Here is a 22,509-nt window from a genome sequence, read left to right on the forward strand (position 1 = left end):
TTAATGATCTAAATCTTGACCATGATTAGACTTAATTTATACAGTCACAATGTAACATCTGTAGAATGCTCAGTAACATTCTTATCACATATGCAAGACATTTGTAGTTGATATACTGATAAACAAATATCTTTGGTTAAACTTACTATTTGTATAATTTACTTTTCTAAACAGATATACAACAGACTTTGACATTGAAGATCAACCCATCACTGACATTTTCCATTTTACTGTCTATGATGCTGATAACAACCGCCTTGACAACCAAATGTTTACCATCACCATCACTGCTGCCGAGAGCTACTCACCACTTGTTAATGTCAGAGATGAAGTCACTGTAAGTACAGAAATAGTCCGAAGTAGAGAACACCTGTCAATTGATTCCATATAAGATTTTTAATTCCCTAATTAAATGGAATTTGAGTTAAAATTGGACCTGATATGTCTGTTAACTTCATATGCAAGTCTCGCAAGTGAATGACTTTCCTCCTCATATCCCTGTGTACAGTTCAAAGGATGTGCTAAAAGTGGCAATAGTTAAATTTTCATCTTTGGCTGTCAGTGCAGATATTAACTTTCATGATGCTGACATAGGACTCAATTTTGACCATTAGTACTATCTAAAATTTTGAAGGCAATGTTGAAATATGATTCACACTTCTCCTTAGCCTGTTTTGTGGGTCCATGTTTTGTGTTCCAAAGGGGTTTTGAAGTGCATTGAATATCATGCTGACTTGGTAGTATTTGGGCATCTCCCATGGCCACCTTGGAGAGACGTTTGATTCCTCATGTATATAAGCAGGGACATAACACCTGTTAAAGGAATTGCTCTGAAATTGGTTCAAGACTAGGTGGAATATGCAATGCACTAACTGGCTTATCAGACATCTTTAGCAGCCCTGAAAGAGATAGCCGAAAGATAAGGTAAGTAAACTTTTTATTACACCTGAATATGAGGCTGGGAGGAGTAAAACAGTATCCATATCCCTCGAGCAATACTGCACCCACCCTGCTCTTTGACTTGTCTTTAAAACACCACCAGTATCCACAGCCATCACCATGTTTCCCCCCCCCCACCAAAAAAAACCAGCTCACTCTGGGATTGACAAAATTGAACTTACAGATCCTACACCAGAACTGACTGACATGTGGTAGAATGTACATTTGACATCCACAGCTCACGAGTTTCATGAGAACTGATTTGAAATGATCCTGAACTGATTTCTTTTGACATGTTTCCAGCCATGCCACCCTTTTCCATGCCCATGGTGTGATGTCAAACAACTTCAAGTGCATTTTGGGTAATCCAAATTAGCTTTTATGTTTGTTACATATCCTCAAAAAGAGTGTCAGAATAATAGACTATGAAAAGATATATAGCAAACATTTGGAAATGTTAAACTAAAACAAAGAACCTGTAGATGTTGAAGATCTGAAACAAAACCAGAAATTGCTGGAGAAATTCAACAGATCTGACTGCGTCTATGGACAGAAGGTAGAGTTAATGTTGTGAGTTCATTAATCCATCTTCAGAAGATGCTTCTGAAGAAGTGTCACTGGACTCAAAACATTAACTCTGTTTTTCTCTCCACAGAAGTTGCCAGACCTGCCGAGTTTCTCTCAAAGTTTCTGTTTTTGATTGAAAATACTCATGTTGTAAGGAATGGCATTGGTCTGTGTTATTAAAATAACTTATTAAAGAACTTTCGGTGTGAGGTGATGACTTAATAAAATGTTGTGTAATCTCTTTTGAAGTTTGGCTATTTTCTTGATGTGAAAGGTGTGTGATTGTCCCCAAGAGTTAATTCTCAATGTTAAGTTCTATAACACAGAAACTGTTGATTGAAAGAGAGGAGTACAGTGTTTGCTGGCAAACTCCTTTTGGATCAGAATTCCACAGCCTGTACCATTTCACGAAGGCTGGGAAGATGCGTGACACAGGAAGGAATTTGAAAAATCTGACATTATTCCATCCACTGAAATGACAGTGCAGGTCATCTTCTGGTGTATTTAATTAATTATATTCTTATATTGGCTGTAGGTGGAAGAGGGAGGAAGAATACTGCTGTCATCACACAGTATCCTAGCAACAGATCCAGACACACCAGAGAAGGACCTGTTGATAAAGATAACCTCTGCACCCACATTTGGCTACATTGAAAATCTGAAAAGAGGTATTTGTACCCGCCTTAAATCACCATTGTTTTAAATAAAGGAATTAATGATAACTATTTTCTCCTAAGAACGTATGAAAAGAGACGGACAAGAAGCAACCTACTCGTCCAGTCAGCCCATCCCACGTTACCCATATACTTGCCAGCCATTTCTTTTCATTCACTCACAGGACATGGGCATCATAGATTTTCTGCCTGTCCCTAGTTGTCCTTGAAAAGTTGGCAGTGAGCTGCCATCTTGAACCACTGCAATCCATTTGGAGTGGGTACACTCAAAAGGCATTTAGAGAGGGAGTTTGAGGACTTTGACCCAGTGGCACTGAAGGAATGGTGTTATATTTCCAAGTCAAGGTGATGAGTGTCTTGGAAAGGAGATTGTAGAGGGTGGTGTTGTTGTTTTTTATATGCTGCCATTGTCCTTCTAGATGATAGTGATTATGGGTTTAGAAGGTGCTATCTAAGGAGCCTTCATGAATTTCTGCAATTCATCTTGTAAATGTACACACTGCTGCAACTGAGCCTCAGTGATTGAGGGAATGACTGTTGTGCGCTGCACTGATTCAGCCAAGTGAGAAGTATTCTATCACACTCCTGACTTGTGTCTTGTAGATGGTGGGCAGGCTTTGGGAGTCAAGAAGTAAATTACCTGCTGCATTCCTTACCTCCAACCTGCCATTGTAGTCACAGTATTTATATAGCTAGTCTATCTCAGTATCTGGTCAACAGTAATCCACAGAATATGGAATGAGGTGGACTGGTGGATTTTGTCACCATATTCAGGGATATGATTAATTCACCTAGACCAAATTTGTACTATCTTATTCCTGGCATTGACAGACATATAGCTCCATTTGCATCAGGTTCTGTGTGCTTTGGTAATGAGTCAAACAAAGCTTATACAATGTTGATCCTTAGTGGATTTGGCAGTAGAATGAGATGTGGAAAAGAAACACAGCTTGTGCTTTTAACAGTCACCAAACACCATGAGCAACAACCACTGATTGAGCAAGTTCTTTGAATTAATTTTGTGAGATTAAGCAAACTAAACCCTTGGCTAAGCAAATGAATTCTAATGGAGGAAAATTTTAAATAGCAAAATATAAACTGTTATTAGTTCATTTATTTCCCTACCCTTATCTCTCATGCTATGTCTCTTTGTTGTTCTCTCTCTCTCTCTCTGTCTCTCTCTCCCTCTGTCTCTCTCTGTGTCTCGGCTCCATCTCCACCTATCCACTCACCTCTCCCCCACGGTGGCTCAGTGGTTAGCACTGCTGCCTCACAGCACCAGGGGCCTGGGTTCGATTCCACCCTGGGTGACTGACCAAACCCCGCACAGACGTGCTTCCTGTTTCTGCGTGGGTTTCCTCCCACAGTCCAAAGATGTGCAGGTTAGGTGAATTGTACATAGTCTCGGTGGAATAGCAATGAGAAATGCAGGGGAGGGTGTTGGTGGGCCTGGGTGGGTTTGGTGTGGACTCGGTGAGCTGAATGGCCTGCTTCCACTTTGCAGAGATTCTATGATGAATACCTCCTTCAGCTGCTACCTGCACTGACCAGTCTCTGCCACTAGATAGAGCCTCGAACAAACAACTGTGAAATGTTTAAATATTTATTTACAGTATTTCATTTGTGTTGTGGCTTTTATATTTTTAGATTTATTCTATAGGTTGTTTTATTTATATATGTAGGTATTTGGGAATGTACAGCATTTCAACTTAATGTTTCAAACTTTATTTTTCTGCTGAGAAAGGTCATAAAGTACCTAAATAAATAACAAAGAACCGGCCCTACTTTCAAAACTCAAAGCTGTCAATTGAACTGACAAGGCACAAGCACCCACCCCACCGACCCAAAAGATAATAAGATGCATTTTTTTTATTCAAAAAAAATTAAAATGCTGGTGAGTTTAAATGTTTTAACAGCTTGACAGTTCTACATAAATAATTTCTTTGGAGTATTCATGTCTACTTGTAACCATCCTAGAGGGTACTTGACCTCCTCTAAACACAGTGTAACACAACCAAACGGGTGCCTGGGCCTCTCCAAAAGGGTAACTTACCTCTCCTAATAGTTCTGACAGCTTTAGATCTTTTGCTCCATTATTCTAAAGCCAGGAGGCATTTTTGGAAATTTAGAATTGGATCTGTTTGAATGCAGCTGTAGCTCCTTCTGTGGATATGCAAACTCTAAACTACCATCGTCCAATCTCTTTCTCACCACAGCCCCAGCGGCTGCTATAGGCCTGGTGGGTGCCAGGTTCAGGGATGAGATGCCTGGTGTCAGAGCTCCAACACCATCATGTCCAAGACACACAACCCTTCTGACGCAGTGCAAGTTCAGCACTGAATGTTCGAATTTCAGAAACTGTCAATTCAATTAAAATAAACTATTTAAAGATGTGTATTAAACCTCTGCTTGCCACTGCACTATTATGTACGGTTTGTGCTGTCGTGGCTGTTGTGTGTATGTGCTATATTTGAAACTGTGTTGGTTTGATCTTGTACACACAAGACTGCAGTCCTCCCATCCCTGGAAAGTGATGAGGAAAGTGACGAGAAAGATAAATTGAATGAGGTTGAGCTGAAGAGATTCTCACCCATTTCTCGCTATCCAAAAATCCTTACTTGCTGGCAAGTCAAGAAAGTCATCAATAAATGTGATCAATTAACGGTTTCAATTTAGGCCTCAACTTGCCACCGCCCTGATGTCCTGTCTTATTGAAGGATGAATAATGAGGTTATTTTCATGACCAGTGGCCAATCTAGCATCATTAGGGGGCAGGACAAGGATCGGGGTACATGCAAGGAGGTGGCCCCTGCCCTTGTCTCTGACCCCACCCTGACTCACCCCATCCTGTAACTTCCCATCCAATGAGACTCGAAAGAAAGTCTCTACCTTCCCGCTGTTGAATCCCTGAACACGAGGCCACCTCAATGATCTCTTAGGAGCTAGCAACATGCCAGCTTCTGATAGGCCAGCAGTTTCCAGTGAACGAGAACTTTAATGTTGAGGTCTGTAATTCACCAAGGAGCTTAACCAGTCGGTAGATTGGAGTTCAGTCCAGAAAGCTTTCTTTTGATGGAAATGGCCAGTCAGTTAATCTCAGCCAAAGTTGGAAATGCTTTCACGCTGTTTATATAAAAAAACTCAATTTTGAAACAGATTAATTTCAGCTGTAATTAATTTTGAGCGTCTGTAGGTCTAAACCTCATAATATAAAGAAATGTATCGGCAAAGGTTACTGCCTAATATATTTATGTGAATGTTGGAATATGGCCTGCTTTGATCTGTCCAGAGGAGACAATGGGAGAGCAGGAAGTTGAGTTGATTTTTAACCACTTAATGTACAGGACCTGCTTGTGATGATTAATTAACAGGATAAGAAGTTGTGATTTCATATTTGTTTCTGACAGATGGGAGAACTGATCAAGCTGTCATCATCAGTCCTGATGTGCCTTTCTCGGTTCAGGATATTCTCAACAATAATATTTATTACGTGCAGAGTGTCCATCGCAACATCGAACCAGTTTCAGACAGCTTTGACTTTTATGTGACCGATGGTACCAGTCAGTCTCCAGTGTATAACTTCAACATTAAAATACTGGTAATTGTATTTCACTCTAATCTCATTGTGTAGAATGTTCAACACAAAGAGACAAACAGATTTTTAGATGCCTGATGAAGGGATTTTGCTCGCAACATCGATTTTCCTGCTCCTCGGATGCTGCCTGACCTGCTGTGCTTTTCCAGCACCACTCTAATCTAGACTCTGGTTTCCAGATTTTTAGAAAAGTAACACTTTACAACTGGCTGGTAATTTTAACTGAATTGACCAAAAATACAGTTCAGAAACGTGAAAAGATTGTCGACCACAGTGCCTGAAAAAATTATCCGCACAGAGTCTGATGCTTATTTTAAACCAGGCTGATTCTGTACTCTTTTAAAATAAATAGGGCATGAAATTGAGCCTCCAACTTAAACACATTCTGTTCTTGCTTGGGCATTAGTTAAGAATTAGCAAAGCATTGAAGGTCTGGTTAAGTCTCGATATGAATGTGAAACTATTCTATGATAAATAATATTTACCAAATTTAGAGTTTAGCATCATGTATAAAATTACAGCCAAAGTGGTTTTACACTCCTCTATCTCATTGTAAATTGTGGACAACATCTGTCTGTTGTGTTTAAATATACCATCACACTTGACTGTGATTGAATGCTCACACCTTATCTTCTCAATCTTCAATGTAGATGATACTGTCCCTGAGCATCTTCTGAGACCTCTCTCCTGATGCTCTCTCCAGATGTCAGTCCTTCACTTCCTGTTGCCATATTTATGAGGAGAGTTTTATATTCATGTTTCTCAGCAGTGACCCAAGAATTGACAGCGAAGGTCATTTCATTTTGAACTAATGTTTGGAATAAAAGCAATGTTTCTCAGTCGTCGAGGTACATTGATTAGATAACATAGTGAGCTCACAACCGGCTGGTTCATCACAAACAGAACTGTGAATGGATCATGTCCATGTAAGTTACTGCCCCTGCAGATGTGTGGCTATGACGTTTTCACATACCCTTTGGACCATCGTTTTATCACCTTGGTGTCAGCAAGCAGTCTCTAAATTCTTAAACTTAGCCTTTACTGAGAGTTTGTGCAAGGTGCAGAAAACAATAGGACCTGTTTTAACAAATGGTCTGCCGCTGTACTGTCAATACGAGAGAATGTCTGCCTGTTGCGACTGTGAGGGCACATCCTCACACTGAACAGTTTGTTCCCACTCTTGAATGAACAATACTGTTTTAGATAGTCCCTGCTTGGGCACTGCAACAAAAAGTCAAGGCATTAATGGAAATTGATCAAAATTAAATACAAATATCTTTGGCAGGTGTCATGATATATCCCAACAGTTTGTTTCCATATTATATTCTATTTTTGTGTAATTCTGTATAAATCAGAGAGCAAGTAGAGGTTGAGTTGACAATATATGGCTTAATGAACTTTGCATAAATTTTCATATTTGTCTTATATTGTGAGTGAAAAATCAATCATTGCCAATGGTTAATGCTGGAAAAAATTATTCTAAATACACATCTAAAGGCCAGAAATTAACCCATTTTCCTTGTTTCTATTATCAGCGGAAGAATGATGAACCTCCCAAAATGAATGTTGAAGCTGTTTACGTAAACGAAGGGGCGGGTGTCGTGATTCGAAACTCCTCACTTAGTCTCCTGGACTTGGACACACCAGAGAATGAGTTGGTTTTAAGAGTGACCAAAAAACCCAGCCATGGTAAGTCCATGAACAGATCTTAATGAGGGGTTTGACAAGGTATCTGAGAGTTGCATCATTCGGAGCGTCTTGGTTCAAGGTTCTCAATCAAGCAGTACTTTAAGTTTTAAAATTCTCATTTTTTTTGCAATTTTACCAAGAGGTTTGCAAATAGAACTCTGTAATTGTGAAAACTGGGCAGTAAATTGGACCAAAGGGTCTGTTTCCATGCTGCAGACCTCTATGACTCTATGAAAGCAGTCAGTACTTTGGCACCAAAAGTGGGTGCTGATTTTGCAAGAGTAAGGGAGCCTTTTACCACTGCTGGCCAATGGGGAAGCTGTCAAGGTGAGGATGGTTGGCCCCCCTCTCAGACTCTCAAAAGGGGCCAGACAGCTCAGCAGCATCACAGATGGAGGTGGCCACTGCTGGAGGCTACAGGAAGGGAGGGAGGCTCCAGGCTGACCCCATTTAAACCAAGGTCAGTATTTTTTTCAAAATATAAAACTATAAACTATGGATGATGGATATCAGTAACAAAGACAGAAAGTTCCGGAGAAGTTCCGCAGGTCTGGCAGCATTGGTGAAGAGAAAAGCAGAGTTAATGTTTCAAGGCCTGTGACCCTTGTTCAGAATTTACCACGATTGGACCAGACAGGTCCTGGTAATCGAGCAATGAGTCTTGCAGCAGTAGCGATGGGGACAGCTGTTGCTGCTGGAATTCATCGCAGCCAATTAATGAGAAATCACTAAGGAGTCCTCAGTGCTCCCCAGAAACCTGCTGGAAGGTCGTGGAGCTTTCGCTGGACATCAGTCACCCATGAGGTAGCAGACCCTCTCTAAGGCAGTAAATGCTTCTACTGTTGTCCAAACTTCTTTTTTGTTCTGAAAATACTCACGTAATTTGTTCAGAACAATCTAACTGAGTTGAATGTCCTTTAGATTTATTTGGCAATGAATCTGCTCTTTTCTGAAGGTGTTGAATCTTTGGTGGATTCCTTTGGTGTATTGGTATCAGTCAAATAGGTGTTGCTCATATGTGAGGATTGACCGAGAGCCACAGACTTTTCAATGGTAGCAAGCATTTTCTCCTCACGTTGCATATTTTCCAGCAGAGAATGAGCAGAAGCACATCCATAGCCACTTGCCCCTTCCCTAACCTGGGATGGTCAACCATAGAATTCTTACAGTGCAGGGAGAGTGGCTATTCAGCCCATTAAGTCCACACTATTCCTCTGAAGAGCATCCTACCCAGATCTAGATCCTGTGCCCATCCATTCCCATAGTGCTGCCTTTACTGTAGTAACTCTACCTAACCTGCATATCCCTGGACAGTATGGGGCAATTTAGCATGGCCAATCCTAATCTCCACATCTTTGGGAAGAAACTGGAGTATCCAGAGGAAACCCATACAGACATGTCCACCTGTGCAAGCTCCACTCAGACAGTCACCCAAGACTAGAATTGAATCTGAATCCCTGGCGCCATGAGGCAGCAGTGCTAAACACTGAGCCACTGAGCCATAATCTAGCCAATTGTAGTTTCCCTGTTGCTGCTCCAGATATGATTAATTGATATGCACACAGTGGGAGTCAAACCTCCATTCTTCTTGGGTCACGGTAGCTTAGGAAGAGTATCCCTTCGAGTTGCTTCCACCAATGCCCTGAATTTCTTTAATCAAAACTTTTTTTGTCATATATTTTATAAACTTTTTCCTCATCTCTTCCTCCCTCATAGATTTTCCATCCCAAACCCATCTGCCAAGAAAACCCTAAGATTGTCTCCCAGTCAATGCTGCTTTCTCAGTTGATTTTGTGGGAGCAGTGAATTTGACTATCACATTGTTTGTCTGACACACTGCCGAGAAAAGTCAAAATTTCCTTTGCTCAAACTTCAGTTGTCCAAAACCATTGGGCAGAAAGTATGGGTAGACAGGAAGAGACTTTTCCCCTTTGTGCAGGGATCAGTAATGTGGAGGTCCCAGCATTGGACTGGGGTGGACAAAGTCAGAAGTCACACGACACCACGTTATAGTCCAACAGGGTTATTTGACATCACATGCTTTTGGAGCGCTGCTCTTTTAACAGGTGAAGTGGTGGGAAGCGCACAGGCATAAAATTTATACATGGCAAGACAATTCTATGTGATTAAAGGTGTCAAAAGATAGTACTGGTAGTGTGACTTGAGTATTGACAGGCTAAAACAAATCTTTTCAGGTGATCAAACAATGTCAAACAGTGTGAGTAAAGTATCAATAGCTGAGTAGCAAGTGAAGGGATGACCTATGATCCAATTCATTAAGGCAAAGAAATAATTACAAAAAATAAATCATGAGAAATAAGATGGTACTAAATACTTATACATTTGCACCAATTTTTGACACTCTTCACTACCTAGAATTATCTTTCAGTGATCTCTCTGCCTATAAATTCTGTGCCTGTGTGCTTTACACCACTTCATCTAATGAAGGAGCAGCACTCCGAAAGCTTGTGATTTCAAATAAACCTTTTGAACTATAAACTGTTGTCGTGTGACTTCTGACTTTGGAGAGATTAGTGATAAGGGGCATAGGTTTAAGATAAGGATCAGGAGATTTGGGGGGATGTCAGGAAATATTTTTTCAGTCTGAGGGAGATTGAAATCTGGAACTCGCTCCCTGTAAGGGTAGTAAAGGCAGAAAACCTCATAACATTTAAGTAGGAGGTAGAAGTATGCTTGCAATGCCAAGGCATACAAGGCTATAGGCTAAGTGTTGGCAGATGGGTTTAAAACAGTTGGATGGGCCGAATGGCCTTTTTCAATGACTTTAGGTTTAGGAATGCACTGATCACAAATTATGAATGTTTCCAATTGGCTCAGAATCCTTAGAGTATAAAGGCAGTAGGAGTATAAGTAAGAGGGAAATCAGGAGGACAAAAAGGGGACATGAGATAGCTTTGGCAAATAGAATTAAGCAGAATCCAAAGGGAACTTACAAATACATTTAAGGACAAAAGGATAACTAAGGAGAGAATAGGGCCCCTCAAAGATCAGCAAGGCAGCCCTTGTGTGCGTGCAATTCTATTTCCATCAGAAGGATGTTGTGAAACTTAAAAGGGTTCAGAAAAGATTTATAAGGATGTTGCCATGGTTGGAGGATTTGAGCTATAGGGAGAGGTTGTTTAGGTTGGGGGCTGAGGGGTGACTGTATAGAGGTTTATAAAATCATGAGGGGCATGGGTCCCTCATAGACAAAGTCTCTTCACTGGGGTGGGAGAGTCCAGAAATAGAGGGCATAGGTTTAGGGTGAGAGGCGAAAGATATAAAAGAGATCTCAGGGGCAACATTTTCATGCAGAGGGTGGTAAGTGTATGGAATGAGCTGCCAGAGGAGGTGGTGGAGGCTAGTACAAATGCAACATTTAAGAGGCTTGTGGATGGGTATATGAATAGTAAGGGTTTGGAGGGATATGGGCCAGATGCTGGCAGATGGGACTCGATTGGGTTGGGATATCTGGTCAACGTGGATGAGTTGGACCGAAGGGTCTGTTTCTGTGCTGTACATCTCTATGCCTCTATGACTATGACTTGATACAGTCCCATCTCCAAGAGATCATGTTGGAGATGGGCTGTTAGCAGCAGGAACCAATTAGGGTGAACTTAAGAACTAACTTCAGGTCAAGGCTGGATTCCCCCAACATCTGAATAAACGTCTGCACAACAGGGAGATGGTCTCCCAACAATGGGCAGGGACTCACATTCTGAGCTATGACCATTCCTGCAGATGGGTTTCCCCAACACACTGATGGCCCTAAGAGCAGTGGGCCTTCTATATTGTCAGATTTTAGGCTGGCCTATGAGAAAGCATGAGCAAAAATTATTTAAATATTTATTCAAAGGATGCTAGGCCAGCATTTATTGCCCTATCCCTGACTGCTCTTGAGAACATGATGGTAGGCTTCTCCTTGGGTGCTGCATCAGTTCAGTTCTGTGGGCCGTCTGACTCAGGAAAGCCCCTCCTGACCTTACTTGAGCGACAAGCAGAAAAATAGCTTCTGAATTTGCCATCTTCTGGAGGTCTCTCTCTATCTGCACAACTCTGACCTCCTGCAAGTTTGTAATCAGTCTTCATGCCAGGAATATTTCAAACTTCAGAAGACTTCGCCCATTGGATGGAAGCTTGCTTGAAGATGGGCCTGCCTGCAAATATCATATGGAGATTTTGTCAACAGACTAATACACTCTGACCTCTTGGTGATCTGTTGTTTGTATTATTTTCAGGATGTGGGTGTTACTTGCTCAGCCAACAGTTGTTGCTTAACCCTAATGTCTCTTAAGGTAGCTGATTTTCTGAACTGCTACACCCCATGTGGTGAAGGTAAGCCCACACTGGAGCTGAGGAAGGGCATGGATTTTGACCCAATAATCATGAATGAATGGCCGTATTGTTCCAAGTTGAGGATGTGGTCTTTACCACCATCTGCCCTTGCTCTTTGAGGTGGTAGAGGTCACCCATTTGGAAGGTGCTTTAATAAAGCTGTGATGAATTGCTGCAGTGTATCTTGTCTGTGGTACAGCAGCTACTCACAGCAGTGACAGGTGGTCAATAATGATTAATCTGCAGACAAATGGAGAGAGAGGGGGGTCTCTTTCAGGATCTTCTCAGTGATGGAGCAGGTTCACTTATGTCCAGGAGCACCCTGATGCTCCCATAGTAGGATAGATGGTCATCAGTCAGATGTTTATGTACCAATGGTAATTAGGGTAGTTACAGCCCAAATAATTCATTATCTTTTTGAATTTGGATTCATGCTTTTGAGGTCACTTAGATTTTAAGGGGCTCCTTTTAAGGCCTGAGCAGTTTTTGCCTCTTCAGTGGAGCTGCGAGCTGTCCCCATGTTGGCCCTCTGACTGTGATGGCAGCCTCCGGAATCTAGCTGCTGTCCATAATTAGACAGCATAGGTTGCCCATGAGGAGGTCACATCCCTGAAGGTCATTTCAGAACAGGCACTGCACACGTGTGGGGATTGGAACCCAGAAATGGTCTCCTCATCTGAAAAGAACGAGCCTTGGAAGGTTCTTAACTATGTTGTAACTTTCACTTACAGCCTTCACTGATTCTGAAGCAGTCTGCACATGTAGCTTTGTGAACCCTTAACCCTGAGCAGGGCCATGCCTGCATTATTACTTATCCACCCTAATTTGCATATTCACCATCTCCAAATTCAGTCACTTGGTCACTTGTCCTTCTTGTCAGCTCTGCATTTACCTCATCTTCCAATATCTGCAATTGCTGTCCTTCCTAATTCCCTTCTACACTTCTGTGTTCATTGGCTCCCTTTGCTCCCATTCACATTTATAATTGCCTTCCCCATCTATATGATGAGGTCTCTGCTGCCTGTATATCATCTGTGGAATTGTTATACTCAACCTCATCACCTCTTCAAAAACTTTCTTCCAAGCAGTTAGTCATTGATTTTAATAACTCTCTTCCTGTCTTTGTTGTCATTCACTACATACCGATCTGTGAAACACCTTGAAATGTGCTAATATAAACTCAACTTGGTATTTTTGTTCAGAGTTGTATGTATCTGCCTGGAGTAATTAGTGTTTTCACCCCCTCGCTGATTTTTCCCATCATAACCATGATTAATACTGGGGATGTGCTACATGAAGGATCATGGGCATAGCAGCAATTTCATGGGTTACCTCAAAGTATTGCACTTCTGTAATGTTCTGAACATTTTTTTTAGAAATGAGGCAAGTACTGTTGATTAAATATTTATTTGTTTTACTTGATTACAATAGGGAAGCTGCGGAAAAGGCAATTTTATTCTGAGCCTCTGGAAAATGGCAGAGTCTTGACACAAGGCTCCTCTTTCACGTATCAGGATGTGCTGGATGAGCTCATTGTTTATACCCACGATGGGACCAGCGTACAATCCGATGAGTTCCGCTTTGCATTTACAGATGGTCTGTACACAGAAAATGGAAAAATGGAATTCTTTGTGGAAAAGCAAAAGAATGAGGCGCCGAGATTAGCAATCAACCGTGGTTTACAGTTCTCAGCAGGTAAGAATTAGAATCACAGAATCCTTACAATGCAGAAGCAGGCCATTCAAACTATCAAGTCCACACCAACTCTCTGAAGAGCATCCCACCCAGACCCACCCCCTACCCTATTTCTGTATCCCTGCATTTCTCATAGCTACTGCAGTGAGCCTGTACATTCCTGAACATTATGAGCAATTTGACATGGTCACCTGCCTGCACATCTTCGGACTGTGGGAGGAAACTGGAGCACCCAGAAGAAACCCAAGCAATTGAGTTTGAGGATGTGCAAACTCCACACTTCACCCAAGGGTGGAATCGAATCCAGGTCCTTGGCACTGTGAGGCAGCTGTGCTAACCACTAAGCCCTTCCAGTGAATCACTGAAATCTTTAAGGAGCTCATTTCTATCCGAGCTCTCCCTCTTCTTAATTGTGGTGGGCACCTAGAGGATCCTGGCACAGCACTTCCATCATCGTCCTTCTGGAGCGTTCACAACTTGTGCTTAAGTTATGATGGATGAGCAGAGGAACCCCCAGCAAATTTATCTCATTAAATTTGAGACAGAAAAATATGTATTTAAATTTTGCCACAAGGATTCTCTCAGTCACTTTCTATAATATTATGCTTTCACTTGTATCTACAATTGCAAGTGTGCAGGTATCGCCATGGAAACACCGAGCATCCATCAGTTGGATTGGTGGAGTTGGAAGGTTGGGGAAACATTGGTTCTGTGCTCAACCAATGTCCAGATGCTCTGCCAGAAGTTGGATATATGACATGGGATGAGCCAAGGATAGGGTTCTGCTCTGATGCTCTGACTTTGAATATCTTGCTTATATGATACTGTTGAGAATCCTGAACACTTCAAACCTACTGCAGAAAGGGGTCTTCACTCGAGGAGAAAGCATATTAAAGTGTTAACCAAGGGACAATTGAAAATCAAACAATTACATCTCAAGCAAAGTAAATTGACCTTTGAAATGAATTATTGCCTTGGAGTCCACAACATTTTTTTTCTCTCTAATACACGTAGAAGTGTCAGAGCCACATGCATGCTTTTGAGGGAACTGTGGTCATAGACAGTGCATGAAAGAAATAAAAGAGGTGTAGTTACAATCATTATAACTTGGCAATAGACTAGCTATCATTGCAAATAATGAATGGTTTAGTTTGCAATACAAGCCAATAAATGAACGGTCAATTAGAGAACCTTGGATTTAATTAAGTCATTTTTTGCACTTAGGCTCTGTATCGGTAATCACACAGCAGCACCTGAAAGCTACAGATATTGATTCTGATGATGAGAAGCTTACATTTGTCATAACCAAAGATCCTACAGTTGGACGTTTGCAGATGTCTAAAAATGACAATTTGGTTCAAATCTCAATCAGAGGACCCATTAAAAGATTTACTCAAGCTGACATTAACAAAGGTAGGTGAGACTTCAAATACTGACATGGTTGTTTAGCAGAATCTCGGATCAAGAACTGATAGCTTTCAGTTCTTTGATCTTTATATGGTAATAATAACTAAAATAAATCACATCGAGATTAATGTTTGGATTGTTAGTACTCGCAAGGAACTTTCCTGCAGCAAAGATGACGTAGGAATTTAGACACATTGTCCACAACTTTGTGACTGATTACCACCCAAAATATTTGTCGACTATCTGTTCTGTAGAAAATTGCTTTGGTGTTGATGAGAGTGATCCTTTCCTCAGATTCTGAAAGGAAAGCTAGACTCTTTTAGTGTTGTAACATTTCAACTGTATTAATGATTTTGAAATTGAAATAATAACATTGTCAAAACCAAATTGAACAACTAAATGGCAATTATTTTTCCATCAATCTTTTATAGGATATGTAGAATATAGACATGAAAAAGGAGAGCCTGGTGGAAGTTTTGCTTTCAAATTTGATGTTGTTGATACAGATGGAAATAAATTAATTGATCAGTCCTTCTTCATTAGTGTGCTAGGTAAGAGTACCCTTGTGCTTCTAATAACTGTTTCATGGTGTTCTTCATTGCAAACCACTGCTGCTGTAAACTTAAAGTCCACTTTGTTTACCATTTCTGCTATTTTATATATTTACAAACCTTAATGCTCTAAAATTGACATTGTTGCACAAGTCGGCATCATTGCCAGGATTTACCCTTGAATAAAGTCAGCCTCTGATTCCAGCAGACTTTCTGGGATTTGTGAAAGTTTGTTTGAAAATGTGCCAATGGAAAGGACCAAAGACAAAGGGATGGCATGTGATTGACCTGGCACTGACAAAATGCTGAAAATGTCAGCAAGGCTAACAAGCTGGTGTACTTTTGAGCCCTCTCCATAACTGTGTACAGGATCACTGATAAATATTCAAGAAATCATACAGGCTTCTTGACAACTCCTGATCCTGGCCACATGCATACACTCGGTGACCTTCTACTTGATCTTTTTTAGACTAAGAAAGTGGAAACTTGAGGGAGCCTGCAGCAAAGTTTCAGTAGATGCAGAAGCAGCCGGTACTGAAGGATAGTGGAAGATGTGTCATTTCTGAGTGTGTAACCCCACATTTTATTATTTAGTAATACTAAGCTTGACCTTTGAAATGTTTCCTAATTGCTAAGCAATATAACCACCTTTTGTCGGTTTTCTCATGATTATCATTAACTTGATTTTTGATTTTGCAGAAGATAAGCTTCCACCATCCATTGTAGTTAATAAAGGCTTGGTGCTAGAAGAAAACACAGTGAAAAAGATAACAACCCTACAGCTGTCGGCTACTGACCAGGATAGTGAGCCTGGTGAACTGATGTATAGGTTAACCAAACAACCCCAGTTGGGTCATATTGAGCATGTTGCTTCTCCAGGTAAAATAAACAAAGATAACATTTTGGTTTCTTCTAGGTTAGAGGAGTGATAGTTCAAAAATTATTATCTAGAAATGTGTAGCAATGGAATAAATGGCTCAAATGACAGGACAACTGTTAGCTTTAATTTTGTATGGCAATCAATAAATGCTGGAGATCATAGTGTCTGAGATCACAGTGGGTCAGACAGCATCCATGTAGAGAGACGAAGCTACTGTTGAGTTTGGATGACTCTTCAGATCTGCTGTGATGAAGAGTCATCTGGACTTGAAATATTAGCTTGTTGTCTCTCTATGCATGCTGTCCAACCTGCTGTGAAATCCAACATTTGTTGTTTTCAGTACAGATTCCAGTATCTGCAGTAATTTGTTCTGAGCTTTAATTTTGTGCTAGATTAGATTAGATTAGATTAGATTAGATTAGATTAGATTACTTACAGTGTGGAAACAGGCCCTTCGGCCCAACAAGTCCACACCGCCCCGCCGAAGCGTAACCCACCCATACCCCTACATCTACATCTACATCTACGTCTACCCCTTACCTAACACTACGGGCAATTTAGCATAGCCAATTCACCTGACCTGCACATTTTTGGACTGTGGGAGGAAACCGGAGCACCCGGAGGAAACCCACGCAGACACGGGGAGAATGTGCAAACTCCACACAGTCAGTCGCCTGAGGCTAGTTTCAAAGTCCATCTGCAGTCTTTGAATTAGGTGCATTTTGAGGATTCAGTTCCCTAGGCTGGAGCCCAAACAAAGTGCTGGTTTCAACTAAGACTATCCACAAGGTGGAATCTCCATGTTGAAAGCCTTTAACTTGCATGTTTTCTTCCTTCCGTGACTCCCAATGTTCTTTTGGAGGTGAGAGAGTAATTGACAACTGGCAACAATTTGGATCAGTAAACTCACGTAATCTGGGAAATTTAAAATAATGGACATGTGAAATCTTTTAAGGATGGCTTTTATTTCTTCTTGAGAGTTAAGTGAGAAATTAATTTGTGTTTTTTTTTGTGCCCCCTCTATACGTCTGGTACTCTGATCTTAACTGTTATCAGCTCAAATTTGCCCTTTCAGATGCATCATTTTTATTTTGTTCTGCAGTTCTGAAATGGAAACTTGGAAATAATTAATTCATGGTTTGTCTTCCTCTCCCAAATTGTGATTTGGTTGTAGGATTAGTCACTGCAATTTTTTGATGTTAAAGCTACATCAAGTTCTGTTGTTTTTGGAAGACACATGGTACAGGAAATCATTATTAGGTATAAAATCCATTTATTTATGGCCATCAGTGGTAAGGAAAGGTTGTGTATGGCTCATCATCACCCTTCTGGAAAGCTGAGTCTGAGTAAATTACTAACCTTCCTGCTGAAGCTAGAACAACAAGTGAGACTAATAGATCCAGCTTGAAACGTTCTTTTCCAGACTGGACATAGAAATAAGAATTTCAGCTGGAAATTGTTTAAGCAGTCCCGTTTGAATCAACTGAAACCTCTAAACTGTTCTTGTGGTTATTTGGGGAATCTTTGTATTTAATGGTAACAGTTAAATCGACAATGCTGCTGAAATATTCCAAATCTTTAATGTTACTTGAACCAGTCAATCTTTGTTGCATTATAATTTTCATTTTATCCTCTTCAACAGGAACAAAGGTTAGCTATTTTACGCAGGCTGACCTCGCAGCCCGCAGCATTCAGTATGTTCACACTAGCGATGAGGAAAAGCATTCCGATGATTTCACCTTTTCTGTGTCCGATGGTGTCAACGAGGTAAAGTATAAATTATTATGGGAGCAGTTAAACAGCAGGTACCATATTAATACTGATGACCTGTATTCTAAAACACTTCTGTCTATCATGATGTTATAAAACAACATAGTAGCAGTAGGGTGGCAAGCAGAGAACAGTGTAACAGCAAGGCTTAGGGTAGGGGAGTCTGTGTGGATGTTTCATATGTTTGTTGAAAGCAGGAAAAGAGATTACCTCTTTGGTTCCATTGGAGGTAAATATGAATGGACTGATGCTGGGGGAGCAAAAGTTTCTTACAAACATTGGAACATTGAAGTCATCGCAATTGTTAAGTTAACTGAAATCATAAAGGGATTTGAGAATGCAGACAGTTATGGGAAACTTAATCTTTGCCTGAATTGTTGTTGATGTGATGGTCTGTACTTCCTCCTTATCCTTATTTGAAAGCTGAGCACTTGATGGTATAAAGAAAATCAACATGGTGGCAGAAGTTAATGAGAACAGCTTTGATTTTAACAAAATAAAGCTGGACACCCTTCCTGAGCCTCGTGACAGGAAGAAGGCACTTGCAAAATGTAGCAACAACCTTTCAGTAAATGGAGACAGAGTTCAATATTGTTAACATCATCTGGTGGCACTGACAGATGGTAGTACATAAATGATGAGGTGACAAAGGATGGACCTCAGGAATACCTTGGAAATATCAATGCAGATAGAGATGGAGAAACTTGCTTCAGATTCAGAAAACAGCAAGAGCTGAAGTGCAGATTCAAGATGATAACGAACAGATGGAATGACCACTGTGTTTAAGGCAACATAGGTCTGAATGAGAATGAGGAAAGATTAAAACTGATCACAATAATGTTGACCATTGAGGTCTAGCTGTTTGTGGTGAAGCCAGATGGAAGTATGAAATGTTGTGAGAGGTGGCAGCACAGTTCTGAGGTGAAGTCTTGTTGTGGAAGCTAGATGTCAACTTTAGTCTCCCGCTATTTGACTGATCACTATCTTAAAGCAAATCTAAACCAAATGATTGAATTCAGTTCTATAACTACTTTTACAGGAAGTTCTTTCTTGGTGTCCTTGTTTTTGCCCTTCCCTACCCCAAATCAGCAGCCAGCTCCAGAACTTAATCTTCCTTTCTAGCAACCCTGTGTTCTTTAAAACCTCATCTTCCTGAAGGCTTTATAGACAACATCGTAGAGCGCATTGTGCTCACTCTTTCTCCAGGTCGTCTTCATTTTCTCTTTGGTTTCAAATCCCATCTTTGTTCCTCATCTAAAATACACCCCACTCACGAGTTATTTATCTGTGCTCTCTGTTGTACGTTCCAACACCTCTCTGTGGGCTTCAGCATCAGCCTTCCTTTCCCTCCCATGACATCCAGTCTCTGTTGGCTGTCATTTTGCTCTGTAGTCTAGACAGCCAAGACACTCCACTTGTGTGCATTGGTATCACAAGTGGTAAAAAGCTTCAAAACGTGAGAGAGAAAAATAAAAGGATGAATTACCAAAAGAATATTTGTGTCCAACCCCACACTATTCCAGGAGCAGTGACACAACACTATCTTCAAAGCCAAAAATTAGTGATTTGCTATGGACTGAGTTTGGTACCCAGCTGAATGTATGGGCAGGCATAGCAAACAAACATCACTTAAAAGGCAAACAGCAGCCAGACTGGGCTTAATACTGTCTTCCCAAGTGGATGAGATGGAGGTGCAGACAACCAGTGGTTTGGGTATCTAGCTCTGGGTGGCTCCATTTATTTATGAAGCCTCACTGATCGAAACTGCAGTGGACAGGGGAGCTACACTCTCCCCTCCATCTGGAAGTAGAGTCAGAGAGAGCCAAACAACAGCAGAGCTGGAAATGGCCATGGGGACACCTACCCTAACATTCATCTCTCACATAACATCATGTCTGTCTGCTCCAGTGATGACAACTCCGTGCCAACTGCATGAGAAATTGATATTGAAATACCCCTCTATACAATTTCACTGAGGTAATTCCTTGCTGTGTTCTAGAAAGATGTGCTCAAGCATGTCCCACAATCTGTGTTTGACACACTTGCCATTCAAAAACTGCAATCAGTTTGAAAATCTCATTGTGTCATAGAGGTTGTGGAAACCAGTGACATTTTTTGAGTACATAAATTTCCTTGCCCACCCCCACAGGAAATTGAAAATTCAGCCCTCAATGTTTCTCACCTTGATAACGGCTGAAGTTTGGTGTAAACCTGTTCAGTTGTAACATCAGTAAAGACATACTTGAGTTAAGAATGGCCATTATTTTAGGTATTATGCTTCCGATGTGATCAAATTATATATATTTTCCAAGCCTTGAGAAAAGTCCAATGTTTTTAAGACTAAATTGAGTTACAAAGTCACAAGGATACAAATGCAAATATTCACAAACAATAGATTAGATTAGATTACTTACAGTGTGGAAACAGGCCCTTTGGCCCAACAAGTCCACACTGACCTGCCGAAGCGCAACCCACCCATACCCCTAACCTAACACTACGGGCAATTTAGCATGGCCAATTCACCTGACCTGCACATCTTTGGACTGTGGGAGGAAACCAGAGCACCCGGAGGAAACCCACGCAGACACGGGGAGAATGTGCAAACTCCACACAGTCAGTCGCCTGAGGTGGGAATTGAACCCGGGTCTCTGGTGCTGTGAGGCAGCAGTGCTAACCACTGTGCCACCGTGCCGCCCACGTAATTTTCTAAAAACATTTCCAAATAATTTTCTAAAAACAGCTAGTAAATGTAATTTAAGTTTTTTTCATCTTTTATCTTCCTGCCCATTTATTTATTACTTTATTCTGTAAAAATTGTGAACTATGTAACATTCTAATGATTACAGTTTTATGCTGCCTAAGGGTCACTGTCATACTTGACTGAAAAGAACATTTCCTTGTTTTCTTTGTTAAATCAGGTGTCTCAAGCGTTTTACATTACTATTCGTCCTGTGGATGATGCGCTGCCTGTAGTACAGATTCCTGGAATGCGAGTACAAGAAGGAGTGAGAAAAACTATCACTGAATTCGAATTGAAAGCCACTGATGCAGACACTGAAGTGAGTTTTCAGTACAACCTTACTCTCACAAGAACTTTACCTCTATGTTCTTCCTACTTGATCTCTACTTGTCCTGCTTCCAGTCTACCTTTGCTCACATTATTTTTGCTCAGTGCAGGATATTTTTGTTGCTATCACAACTACAGGAAAAGCCTTTACATATCAAAATGACTCGAGCAATTCCCAGTTATGTTATCAAACATCATGAGCCACAAAAGGACGAATTAAGTCAGACTTCAGATAGGTAGATTTTAATAAGTATCTTAAAAGACAAAAGAAAGATAGGGGGGGATTGGTTTAAGCAGGGATTTTCTGAATTGAGAGTTTTAGTAATTGAAGATCGTCTATCTGTAGTGGAGTATTTAAAATTGGGGATGCTTGAAAGATTAGAATTGGAAGAGTGCTGACATGTTGCTATGTGGGACTAGAGGTGAGATTACATTACCTACAGTGCGGAAACAGGCTCTTTGGCCCAACAAGTCCACACCGACCCTCCGAAGAGTAACCCACCTACTTACTCCCTACTAATGCATCTGTCACTATGGGCAATTTAGCATGGCCAATTCACCTGACCTGCACATCTTTGGACTGTGGGAGGAAACCGGAGCACCCAGAGGAAACCCACACAGACACGGGGAGAGAATGTGCAAACTCCACACAGACAGTCACCCGAGACTGGAATCGAACACTGGTCCCTGGCGCTGCAAGGCAGCAGTGCTTACCACTGTGCCACCCCCACTGAGTGCAGAATAGAATTGAGCCAAGATTTCATTGAAAATGAAGATAATAATTTGAACATTGACACATTATTTAGTAGGAACCAATATAAGTCAGTGAACATAAGGGCGAGTGGTGAAAGGCAACTGTCGCAAGTTAAGACACAGACAACGGAGTTTTGAATGACTTTTAATTTTATCGAATTTAGAAGATGAAGGCTAGCAAGGAGAGGTAACAAAAGCATTGGAGATGGAGAGGGGAATAATCATTAGATGAGACAAGGGAAGAATCAGGTGATATTATGGAGATGGAAATAAACAATCTTACTGATGATGATATGTGTTTAGAGACCATCTTGGAAGTGAAAACCAATCTGGTTCAGCCCTAAACAGTTGTTGGCAAGATGGGCTGAATGAGTAGTAAATGAAGTTTGTGGCAAGAAATGAAGACAATGGTTTCATCTTCTGTATTTGCAGAAAAGTTTTTGTTCTTCCATTATTAGAGCACAGTGGAAAGAGAAAATACTGTAGGTGATTCTCTGGTTATGACTGGATAGATTAGATTAGATTCCCTACAGTATGGGAACAGGCCCTTCTGCCCAACAAGTCCACACCGACCTCCAAAGTGTAAC

The 22,509-nt window shown here is 40.9% G+C and overlaps 1 protein-coding gene across 2 annotated transcripts in view; it reads left to right on the plus strand.

Moving 5' to 3' along the window:
* The window catches only part of fras1 (Fraser extracellular matrix complex subunit 1), a 465,328-nt gene that overhangs the window by 361,456 nt on the left and 81,363 nt on the right, over nucleotides 1-22,509 (plus strand). For both annotated transcript variants that reach the window (XM_072591717.1, XM_072591723.1), the window contains 10 exons: nucleotides 175-337; nucleotides 2,042-2,174; nucleotides 5,588-5,778; nucleotides 7,311-7,464; nucleotides 13,231-13,494; nucleotides 14,719-14,907; nucleotides 15,333-15,452; nucleotides 16,152-16,331; nucleotides 17,975-18,099; nucleotides 21,021-21,161. In XM_072591717.1, the coding sequence (XP_072447818.1) occupies nucleotides 175-337; nucleotides 2,042-2,174; nucleotides 5,588-5,778; nucleotides 7,311-7,464; nucleotides 13,231-13,494; nucleotides 14,719-14,907; nucleotides 15,333-15,452; nucleotides 16,152-16,331; nucleotides 17,975-18,099; nucleotides 21,021-21,161 (1,660 nt within the window). The remainder of the gene's footprint in view (nucleotides 1-174; nucleotides 338-2,041; nucleotides 2,175-5,587; nucleotides 5,779-7,310; nucleotides 7,465-13,230; nucleotides 13,495-14,718; nucleotides 14,908-15,332; nucleotides 15,453-16,151; nucleotides 16,332-17,974; nucleotides 18,100-21,020; nucleotides 21,162-22,509) is intronic.

The sequence above is a fragment of the Chiloscyllium punctatum genome, chromosome 1, assembly GCF_047496795.1.
Source record: "Chiloscyllium punctatum isolate Juve2018m chromosome 1, sChiPun1.3, whole genome shotgun sequence".
Lineage (NCBI taxonomy): Eukaryota > Metazoa > Chordata > Chondrichthyes > Orectolobiformes > Hemiscylliidae > Chiloscyllium > Chiloscyllium punctatum.